This window comes from Photinus pyralis, unplaced genomic scaffold (genome assembly GCF_008802855.1).
Source record: "Photinus pyralis isolate 1611_PpyrPB1 unplaced genomic scaffold, Ppyr1.3 Ppyr1.4_unclustered_Scaffold5333, whole genome shotgun sequence".
NCBI classification, from domain to species: Eukaryota; Metazoa; Arthropoda; class Insecta; order Coleoptera; family Lampyridae; genus Photinus; species Photinus pyralis.
In genome coordinates this window covers 1-11718 of record NW_022171759.1, presented here as the reverse complement: position 1 = coordinate 11718, position 11718 = coordinate 1, and the positions used below count along the sequence as shown (strand labels likewise).

At 35.5% G+C, this 11718-nt stretch overlaps 2 protein-coding genes across 2 annotated transcripts; both read right to left on the bottom strand.

The window, feature by feature from the left end:
• Positions 1 to 977: 977 nt before the first annotated feature.
• LOC116182449 lies at positions 978 to 4145 on the bottom strand. The gene is made up of 2 exons (XM_031502986.1): positions 3830 to 4145; positions 978 to 2695 (listed from the first exon to the last, which is right to left on the bottom strand). The coding sequence occupies exons 1-2, from the start codon at positions 4143 to 4145 to the stop codon at positions 978 to 980; spliced, it is 2034 nt and encodes a 677-aa protein (XP_031358846.1).
• Positions 4146 to 4151: 6 nt separating this feature from the next.
• Positions 4152 to 5248, bottom strand: LOC116182448. The gene is made up of 4 exons (XM_031502985.1): positions 4887 to 5248; positions 4754 to 4841; positions 4222 to 4704; positions 4152 to 4171 (listed from the first exon to the last, which is right to left on the bottom strand). Exons 2-4 carry the CDS (start codon positions 4830 to 4832, stop codon positions 4152 to 4154), a joined length of 582 nt encoding a protein of 193 aa, XP_031358845.1. The 5' UTR covers positions 4833 to 4841; positions 4887 to 5248.
• Between the last annotated feature and the right edge of the window lie 6470 nt (positions 5249 to 11718).

Genomic DNA, 11718 nt, shown 5'->3' with positions numbered 1-11718 from the left:
CTTAAGTCAATTATGTTCAAGAAATTCAGCTTACAGGGATCCTACAAATGGCTATCACTTTTACCTCAAATAGTTGACAAATACAATTCAACTAAACATCGAACTACGGGATATAAACCTATCGATGTTAACGAGAAGAACGCCTCAAGTATTTTGAAGAGAGTTTACAGTCATATAAATGTGATTAACCCAAAACCACCTAAATTTAAAGTGGACGATTCTGTGAGAATTAGTAAATACAGAACCGTTTTCGCAAAAGGTTACACGCCAAATTGGACTTACGAGACATTCACAGTTGCTAAAGTGAAACGTTCAAATCCTACGACATATATACTAAAAGATAGTACAAATCAAGAAATAAAAGGAAGATTTTACGAACAAGAATTACAAAAAGCGCAGTACCCCGACATCCACTTGGTTGAGCGAGTAATTCGAAGAAAGGGCCAGAAATCCTTAGTGAAGTGGTTAGGATTTGACAGTTCTCACAATTCTTGGGTATTAAATAAAGATATTCTATAAATTTTGGCATTTCAAAGCTGTACTTCAAGTAAGATGTGTTTAGAAGACGGCGCAGCTGATTATACCAACTTTGAAGATCGACTCCTATCATTTCATTCATGGGTAGGAGTTCCATCGGCAGTTGAACTTGCTAATGCTGGATTTTTCTACACGCATAGCGGCGATACGGTGGAATGCTTTTATTGTAAAGTGCGCATTAATAAGTGGGAGGCCTCCGATGTACCCTTAGCTGAGCACCTTCGTTGGTCGTCACGTTGCAGATATGCAAGATTATTAAATCGTATGGCCTGCTTGAAGATTAATGAAACAGAGAAGACCTACTGCGTTTGTGGTTGTAGTCCGGGCGCTCATCTTATTTAATAAAACAATGCGATTTATTTTTTTTATTGTAATTATGGCACATGGTATTGTAAACATTTTAAATAAACATTTTAAATAACTTAGCTTGTTATTGATGATTACAAAGAATTAAGAAAATCTTCCAAACTTTGAATTGCGTTAATATCGCGATGTCTCCATGCCAATGTTCTGCAGGTGCCAGGGATAATGAATCTTTTGTCGTCCGTTGATGATAAGGCTATTTTGTTTGTCATTTCTGTGTACATGGTGTGCAAGTGAGATCGAAAACCGCTCATCTGCTTCATAATCACGCCACCTTCTTCGACTACTTTCTTATAATCTTCCTCTTTTAAGCCGTTCTTTATTACATACTTTTTTACCCCTTTAGCTTTCTTATCTACACGATCACCTACATTGACACAGTATGACTTTGCACCTGCACCGTAAAAACTAGCGATGGGGACACCGCAATATTCATCTTTCATCTTCCCCACAACTGAAATGTTGCGTGGAATACCGTGTACATTATCAAGGGGAAATTTAGATGTGTCATATCTATCCAAATATAATTTCATGTCATCATAGAAATTATTAGTAAAAATCTCCAATATAAGGGAATCGGTGTCTGTATACAACAAAGATACTTTATCTTGATATAATGGTTTTAGAAAATCGTAAAAGAACTCGTACATAACTGTTTTGGATAAATCTAAAATTGAAAAACCAACATACACCGGTTTGTTGTACTTTACGGATACTTTGGACATTTCAATTGCCACGAGATTTTCAGAGAACACCGATAAATTTTTAAAATTTGGTTTAGATATGTGCCCCTCAGCTCCAGGCTTCTTACCGATCCTCTCCCAGTGACTTACAAGTGCAACGTTAACTCGTTTGTCAACGTTTTCCATAGTTTTACCATAAATGCTGTTATTCATAGTTTTTATAGTGTCACGGCCCGATTCGCTAGTTTCACGATTACGCAGTTCCGTATTTAGATCAATATAGGATTTTAACCAAGGCGATTGGGTAAATTTAACCCCGCGATGAATATTTTTTAAAATTAATCCGTGTTGCAGGCATTGTCTTAGCATTCTATAATGTAAAACGTATTTTTCCTTATGATTTAAATTTGGAATTAGTTTCTTATACTTTGACCTTGAATTTGGCGGAGTTATAGATTCTGGGCAATAGGGCATGTCATTTTGCAAATTGTGGAGGGCCTCAGGGTACAGTAGATCAACTTCTAAGACATACCCGATCGGTGACTCATCTGATATTTCGAAAACATTAAAATTTTGAATTTCTTCGGGTGTGAGCCAAACAAAGTCACTTTGTGGGAGAAATTGTGTTTGGGAATGACCATAAAGATTGCATGCATCCAGATAAATAATAAATGAGCTTGGTTTGGAAGGATCGTAATTGGGAAGAAATTTATTGTTAGCGATTGCTTTGCGTTTGGTGCACGTACTGACGCCGCCTCGAATACCACGTTTAAAAAAATGAAGCATGTCAATATCTGTCAGTAATTCTAATTCCACATCCGTCTTTTTTAACATAGCGTCCCAGCTAAGGTTAGGACCGGTCAGATATTGGGCAGCGTCAATTTCGTACTCGCGTAAACACACGCCTCTGTAGTTTTCAAATATATCGGCCAATAAAAGCACGTCAGATTTTAAATAAATGTCCGAGTATTCGCCCAACGTCTGGCAATTAAATAAATTCCAAACTTCCTGAGCACGTCTGTATTCTTCATCGGTAATGTCCTGCTCGTGCAACATATCAAAGAAATCGCTTTTATTGGGGATCGTAGTTAGATTAAGCTTATCGTATGAGTCTACAAACGAATACGGAAAAACACCTTTTTGTCGAATTAATTCAAATTCACGTCCAGATCCAAAAAATTTTGTAATTTCAGTGCACTCGCTATCACTCAAATTTTTAGCAAGAACATTTAATGAACTGGCCAGAAAACGAAAACTATCGACGAAACGTATTCTCCATATTAGGTTTTTTGGAACTCCGTTCTCCACGATTTGATCTACTACAATATGCTTCGAAAAAGAAATGTATTTTTCCTTATTTCCGGCAATAACGTCTATATTTTCATTCTCTAAAGCCAGGGATTTAACGAAAAGATGGCTGTCGTACCCGGTCAAATTGTGGAAAAATACAGGGATAAAATTTGGGGTTTGAAGCTGTAAATTACATATAGAATGACATAATCCGGCCCTGACGAAAGAAGTCTGATGGTCGTGGTCGATCACTTTTACATCTCCCTCAACAAAAGGTTTCTCACAAATCCCATAATTTGTGGCAAGATTAATTTTTCTCCGTTCCTCTTCTGTTAAAATTTGTAAAGGTTTACTTTGCTTAAAATGTTGATTGTATATGGTTAGAATATCATTCTCTAGTATATTTATAAACTGCACTGGAGCATTGGCACCTCGATAAATTTGAAACTTTGAAAATTTATCATCAAAAGAACATTTAATATAATACGCGAACGAATATGGTTCGTGCTCAAATGTTTTGGTAGTAAATTGAAGAAGAGGATTCGGTTGAGGTCCTTCTATGGGCTTAAGCAACGATTCGAAATCCGCATAGACAACAAACGGGTGTTTGATTTTATTTTGGTAATTATTAAATTTAAGTCGATTATCAAATGACGGCTGGCCCCACTTTGTCAAGATAGGTTCCTTTGTAGGCAAAAATGTACAAACATAATTACAATCGAATCTAGAATGGCGCCACAGGTTTTCCTGACTTGTAAAATATTGCAAGCATCCGTCACATAGATAAATAGCTTCTTTGTGCTTGGACACTTGCATGGAAATTAATCGCGACATATTAGAAATGTAGCAGTAGTGACTGTTGCCATCTAAATTAGACAACTATAAAAGATTTACATGCACGGTTTTCTTTTGTTTGGTATAATGTAAAGGACCTACTACTTTATATGTCATTTTACCTTGTTTCTGTGTGTCCTCCTCTAAACCGTAAACGTTAATGGACAAGGGATTCATTTCTTCAAATTTTGATATCGCATCTAATTTTACCGAGAACGTTATTCCTTCAAAATTGAACTTTTCTAAATAGTCCGGATACGAATCCGGTTCGCAGGGATGTCCAGTTGGAGTATAAATAGCTGCAACTAGCGCCCATCCAAAACATCCGAAAACCTCGTTCTTTACATTAATAATGGCTCTTTTGCGTGAGATAAATGCAGGGGTCGGTATGAATGAAGAAGCTCGTAGCGGGTTATATTTATTAATGTTGACTTCCATATATAATCAGTGCTGAAGAGCCCATCCTAGAACAAATAATTATGTAAACATGGCATAAACAATTGGATATTAATACCTGACTCGCGATGTTCAAATTCCGTTGCGTCAACTTCCAGTTTTTCGATGATATCCTTAAACCATTCACTTAAGTCGGAACTTATCGTCAATACTTGGTTACGAGTATTAAAAGACTTAACTTCTCCTCGATCCTTCGATTCCAAAATAAAATAACCAAACAGCTCGCAGTTCACCTTAACGCTACCCATGATATCAATTTGCTCACGAACTAATTTTTTTATTACGTCAGCCAACGATTCGACAAATTCCTTCAGATTAATGTATTGTGTATTCGCTGATATTCTGTAGCTCACAATGCGAGATTTGAAGGCTGACGTAATTACTTGAACCCCTTCAGTTGAAAACGCAAGGGAATTATTTTTATGTTTGACACTTCGCAAATGTCCAACATAATCTCGGCTTGAAACGTGCTCCGAACACACATCGCAAAATCTCTGGGTATCGTGTGTAACTTTGAGCTTCTTTGGAGATGGTTCTTGAGCTACGATTTAAACACTTTTTTTTTTGCAAGAGTAATAAAAATTCCTTACCTCTACATGACTTTTTGAGATGGCGTCGAAGATTGCTATTAGTAGCGAATGATTTATTACATTTTTCACACATAAACATTTTTGATTCCTATAAAATTGAGTCACAAATGAAATAATTTCGCAACTTTCTCACCTTATAAACGAGCTTGATCTCCTTTTTTAAATAAGCAGTTGGCACACCGGCTTAATGATCCCCCAAAATCTGAACTCTTCAATATTTTTACTGGAAGCTCCTAGATAACAGTAAATGACAAAAAAAAAGTAACTCCACTCAATTACTTACCCTACGGATAACTGTTGGATGTCCGCTAATAACTTTGCCCTCCTTTCAATAAGGTGCTCCACTTGGCAATGGCACCACTGGAGATCGCAAAAATTGTTTTCCCGTTTAATAGATAAAATCTTAAAAAATCGAGAAAGTTGTTTTTCGGCGTCTATAAGTTGACGGTTAAGGCATTCAATGTCACCGAAGATTTCTTCAAGAAGCGAATAATCGAAATCTGGACAAATTAAATCTTTAAAAATATCTTCTATTAACTCGTTTTCTTGCACATCAGCTTCTTTCGCGGGCACGACTACAATGTTCTGCAATATTTTAATACGGGGCGAAGCACTCATGCTTACTGCAGCTGCTCGATATTTTTGCACTATATATGTGTGGGGTTTAAACTAATTGATCAAGGAGCATGATTGAGCATTTCCTCTCTACAAATTATCTACCAATATCTCAAACTATTTGAAGATATCGACTGCCCATTAAAATTTTTTTTCTTGGGATTCGTGCTCCTCCTAACGAATACACCTCTCCAAAAAGGTTTGGATTTCCCCATTCCATCGATATTCGCATATATAAGGTTCTTTGGTATAAATACAACTTCTTCAGTTAAAAAAATTCATAACATTTCGTTAACAAACATTTAGTTAATATGGAAACTCACGGTAAGTAGAACTTAAATCTTTTAGGCATCACAGTAATTACTTATTTTTTTATCAGAAATCGAAATTTGGGACGTGGTTCCTTTCGAATTATGGATAGACCGGCCCGTAGATACCCCCAAGACGGTCATCGTGAACACTTTTGAAAGAACACCCCTATTTGCGACAACGGTTCCACCCACCGGCCCGCCTATCATAACATCATTTGGGCCGGTCACATTCACCATGCGTGAATCAAATAACACATTGGAATTTTTTTTCATAAACACTTTTAAATAAAAACTTTCCGATTTCTATTACATTTTATTACCTTTGAAAAATAAACCCTTTACCAAGCATTTCGTTTTAGAATAAAAGATAACAAACCTTACATCCATTCAGTAGTCATCTATAAAACGTTAATAACAATTGGTTAAGTATATCGTTTTGTCTTATAACAGGATTTACTTTGTAAAAGATTCACCAAGTTATGGGAAAAAAAAACTCGAAAATTCGAAAACTCTTCGATCTAGGCTTATAATTTTTATTTAGTAAATTTATTCAGTTACGTAAAGTACCTAATAAAGGAAAATAAATGAATCCCATTCAAAAATAGCTAAGTGTGTGTATGGCTGCCAAGCGCCTGCAACCCTTAACGCGAACACGAAACAATGACTAAATACGAGTGAAGTGAATGTTTCTGTCCATTTTTACGTTTTATGAGAAAGCTGTTTCATTCTAATTTAGCTTAGAGACATCCAAAATTCGATTATTATTTTTATAATCAAACTCACACTCAAACGAGATTTATTACAATAATAAATTGTAAATCCATTAACTTTTACGCGTATTTCAAGTCTGTTACTCATACACCGTCCATCATTAAGACGTGTTAAATCATGTGTAATTAAAATATTCGTAGTAATTTAGTGCAGTAATAAATTAGACATCCATTAACTTAATACAGTCGAACTATGACATCAAAATAATCATACGCGATTTATTCCATTAAGATTAAATACACATACGCATTGATTAAAAAATACCTACTTTACTATCTAAATAACCTAAAAAAAAAGTTAAACGGCACTTGATATTTGTATTTTATCTTTACCCATAAGTGTCCACTTAACTAAAATTTTATGATTCCTAAAAATCCGAAACAAATGTATTACGCTATTTCAGACCCTTATTGAACTGTATAAGGAATGAACGACAGTTTTACGATGGTTTTTTTCGCGTTTCGGATTACATTACAATTAATTGTATAAAATTCCCTATAAAATATGTAGACCACTTTTGCTGTGATCGATAGATGAAATGAAATGCTACTTCCACTTAAATACGTATCCGCGAATTTGTATTTATCACAACACCTAATTATGGGTGATTTTGCTTTACGTAAAACGGATTGGCTTGATTACGTTTATTGCTTAATGTGATTCGAAGTTTATAGACCACGATTCATTTTTGCTTATTTATTATATTTAGATCCAGGTTTTTTTTCCCTATTAATTATAGGCATCCATTAAGCACTACTGCTATGTTTACTTTAAATTAAATTATTATCACTTTATAGAGGAAGACATATTTGGGCATGTAATAAATTGTAAATGCATTAAGTTTTACGCGTTATGTTCCATTAATTGGTAACACTTTAATTTTTTCCTGTATGTAAAACGCATTAAACTTACTAAACTACATAAATTACCTCAGATTCCCTGCGATAATTTAACTACATCAAACCCAAATTATTATAACAGCGCTCGGGCAAACTGTCATTTAATGACAAGCACGGTCTACAGAAAATGTTCCTGGCCAGTTAATACTGAATAGATTTCAAAAAATTAAGGACCAGTTAAACGAATGCACTGTAATTTACTCCGGCGAAATTTTGCTAAATTTTTGTTTAACAGGGTAGCACACTCATGAACGTTGATGTTTTTTCAACTTCATTTTAATACCCGAGCGCTGTTCAGGAAATTGGGTATTTTGAATATACTGAAACACGACTTCTTTGAATCTTCATAATTTATTACACACTTAAATGAGATTACTAAGAATTAAATTTATGAACTTTTCCTTGTTCGAAATACAATTAATTTATGAGATCTTTCAGGCTCTTTGCGTCTTGATAATTAGTTAAGTAAAATGTTTCTTTTTTGCGTTACGAGTTTACGACTAAAGACGAGATCACGGACGGCCTAAATGGACACCCGTAAGTCACAGAGGATCCGTTTACCTAACTAAGCAAACACGGCTCATTTGTGACCCCATCAATTAAGATAAGATCAAGGACGGCTCAAATGAATCCCCGTACGTTAAGGAAGGATCATTTGAGACCCCAATGGGTTGTAACTAGGTCATCGAGGATTCTCTGAGACCCCACTCGCATTTTAAAAGTAGGTCAGAGGATTCATTGAATCCGCATAGGAAATTCTGATTCAGGATCTTGGCGCATTGCCCATCGCATATAGGAGCCTATATGCGCGGAACCCAAGGTCAAAGAGGATCTGCGCACCCCATGTCTTTCCTACTTTAAAAACACCGAGAAAGCGGAAGGCGTCTTGGATACACAGGTAAAAAGAACGGGAATTGAATCATTACTTGCACTTCGTTACTAAATTGTAATTTCCTTCGAAATGAATTGGCTCCGTAAAAATAAAAGGACACGAAGTGAGCACAAAACATCTTTAATAAGCAAAATTGTTTTTCCCAATCAATTTACTGTCGGATTTTCGTTTTGAAGGCAGCGTAAAAAGACAGTGCGAACACAAATTAATAATAAATCAATTTTGCCGCATCCACAATTCCAATTGATGACGTCGGTACGTGCTTTATTACACCTAAACTAAAGCAAGCATATAATTCAAGAGCGAGAGCAATATTAGTGCGGCAATAAAAATTAATAAAATATGTTGAGGGTTAATCGCGTTATTAAATGTGAGATGAAGTATTGCTTTACAACAAAAACAACAATAAATTGGGTAATTATTCGTTTTTCATATCGGTTCCGATCAGATATTTCTTGCTTTGTAATGTTCCTCCCCATCTGAATGATTTATACACCTTTTTCTATATTTTGGTTAGTTTTCGCTTCTCTGAGTTTGTTTAAGTTATCTATATTATCAATATTGTAGTATATCTACTGAAATGAGAAAAGATTTCATGTTACGAGATCAACAACTACGTTAAGGTAATTTTGTCACTTATGCGGTTGACACATGCCTTCTGGGAGAGGTTTTAGGGTTTTAAGTAATTGGCAGTACAGTAGGATAGTTCAGGGTGTTTTGTTATTTGGCATCTGATTGGTGCTTTCTATTTAATTTCTATTTATCATGCGGAACCGTAAGAGACAGCTTGCCCTCTTAGATTTCCCTTCTCTCTCATCTGCAGTATCCGTGCTTAGCATTGGCACGTGTAGGAAATGCAATACCGGGATTGCGGGATCCCGAAATACCGGGATCCCGCACATAAATGGAGCGGGATCCCGCGGGATTTGCGGGACTGAGGAATTTGTCGACCAAGGGGACGACTCTGTTTACTTTGTTAATGAAAATAACAACGGCGAATTATTTTTTAAATAATTGTTAAACTTTTTTCGTTAAAAATGTACTATGATTTTTGAGGCACTTTAGAAGACTTTTTGTGCTTTACAGGTAAGGTTTTTTTGAGTTCTAAGTTAGGCCGAAGGTACTTTTTTGTTAAATATTGTGATAGGTAATTAGCGATTTATTTTAATCCAGAAGTTAACCGCACATAATTGCTTATTTGCTAATTTACTTAAAGTTTTGCGAGATCCCGCAAATTCCGGGATCCCGCGGGATTAACATCTAACAATCCCACAAATACCCGGATTGAGATTTTGCTGCGGGATTGCATTCCCTACTAGAAACCAACTTTTTCGATCAGACTTCTCAATAAAAAGTTATAGACTAGAAAAGAAACCAATTTCGAAAGAAAATTGAAAGGACTGTAACTTTTGAACTAGTAGCCCAATCTTAGAACTGTTTGAAATTATGGATTCTACAGGCCACATTCTATAAGAAACATTTTTTCCGGGTCGATCTGAGACAATTTTTTTTGAGGGCCTCAAAAAAGGGCAGTGTATAACCTTCCTTTTTTACCAAAGATCGACTGCACCAAAATTTCTCGAGAAAACACTTTTTCTTATTAATTTTGGTGCGTAGAATCCAAAACAATTCGTACTTTTTCGATCAGACTTCTCAATAAAAAGTTTTAGACTAGAAAAGAAACCAATTTCGAAAGAAAATTCAAAGGGCTGTAACTTTTGAACTAGTAGCCCAATCTTGGAACTGTTTGAAATTATGGATTCTACAGGCCACATTCTATAAGGAACTCCATTATTTATTTCAACTTGATTTATGTCGAAAAAACTTGTCTCATCGGTAAACGACTAGCTTTGTGTTTAATCGAGCTCAAATTACGACCCAGATAAGAGTTCTCATGCCAAATTTCCTTTTGAAGCGTTTTAGGACGTATAAGGCGATTACCTCGATATAACACGTGATCGTCTAATGCATACGGTGATTTTCATGGGACTTGTCGCTTAATATACTATTAGCGATAAATACGTAAAATAGGCAGTAAATCTGTCACAAGAATATTCAAACAGTCTTGGACTGGGAATGTAGTGCATTTACATGCTATACAATTTACTATAGAGTGTCTAATTTCTGTATTAATCATACTTACAATGGTAGGGGTAACTCCTATTAATTTTTAAGATCGCTGAATGCCCACGCAATTTTTTTTCCGCAATAACGATATGAACAAAATGCTGAAGCTGAAGCAGTGTTACAATCAATTATGTGGACAACGTAACTGTCAGTTAATATAAAGAGAACTTTGAAAAAAGGGGATTAAGTTTAACATAATGGCCGTCATTAACAGTATGAATAAAGGAAAATTGGAGTTTTATGGTAATTAGAAATATAATGTATTCCTTTAATGACAAGCAATATTGAGATTCCTTTCATCGCTTATCTTGTCCTTTTTATTCTTTCGAAGGACCTATAAGTTAAGAATCCCTTTAGCTGGCGTTTTCGTCATTTACTGTGGTAACTTAAGTATTACACGAAGGGTTTATATTATTATGTGTTACATATTCACTTCAGGGTACGCAAAAGGAAAGTGGATTCCAGAGTTCATTTTCTGCTATTGATTCTTGATTGTTGTTGGTTCATACTCGGGTTCATACGACTCCGAAAAATTTAATCCCAATTTACAGATATATTAACAATGTTATAAGTAATTGTTTATGATGCATGAAGTCAGTAAAGTGATTATTTATCGATGGGTCTAGCGAACAAAACGAGCGATCCCAGAGGAAATTCCTGTGCTGACATGGTGCATTAATGGGGGTATTCTGTGACAAAATAACACGAGTAGATTTTTTTAATGCAATCTTGGTTATGTAGATACAGTTTACCTGCAGACAAATTACAGGAAAAGAAAGTGTTTACTTCCGCAATTCCGCTGAATTTGTGAAGATAAAGCAATAGTTTTCAGCTAAAAGAAAATATTATCTCCATTAAGGAACCGGTAGTTTTAAATACGCTAATGTTGGAACGACAAGTAGATTGGATATTTAGACGAGTGAAAGAAATAAAGTTATACGCGTTTAATGTATCAGTTATTTTTGAGAAGTATACTGCAAAGTTTTTTTACCACTTGGAGAGTTATTGAGACTTTTATTTCACCGTAATGTAACCTCTCAATATTTATTAATTGCTCCATAATCTTCACAGCTGTCGTCTACTGACGAATCTGAAAATTCATACGCGAGTAAGTAAGCCGATTTCTTCTTGTCTTTCTTTCTTCGCTCGCGACGTGAAGTACCATTACCCGCAAGATCCGCTGTTACACCCACCTCCAATGTCTCTTCGTTTTCCATGGCATTTCCACTAAACCATTTGGGTTGCCATTGCAAATCAGGAGTTTTCTTTAACGCCAGCCTTTTTCGTGTAAACAGCATTGGACCCTTTGTGTCTTCAACATCAGATTTGAATGACATTCGTAAATGGTGT

What these genes read in the sequence shown, in the direction of transcription:
- LOC116182449 (XM_031502986.1), bottom strand. Translation starts at nt 4,145, where the DNA reads ATGGAAGTCAACATTAATAAATATAACCCGCTACGAGCTTCTTCATTC. An exon ending in GGAGGACACACAGAAACAAG is followed by an intron (nt 2,696 to 3,829) that starts GTAAAATGACAT and finishes ATTCGTTTGTAG; the next exon opens with ACTCATACGATAAGCTTAAT.
- LOC116182448 (XM_031502985.1), bottom strand. Translation starts at nt 4,832, where the DNA reads ATGTTTATGTGTGAAAAATGTAATAAATCATTCGCTACTAATAGCAAT. An exon ending in TCTCAAAAAGTCATGTAGAG is followed by an intron (nt 4,705 to 4,753) that starts GTAAGGAATTTT and finishes TTTAAATCGTAG; the next exon opens with CTCAAGAACCATCTCCAAAG. An exon ending in ATTTGAACATCGCGAGTCAG is followed by an intron (nt 4,172 to 4,221) that starts GTATTAATATCC and finishes TATTTGTTCTAG; the next exon opens with GATGGGCTCTTCAGCACTGA.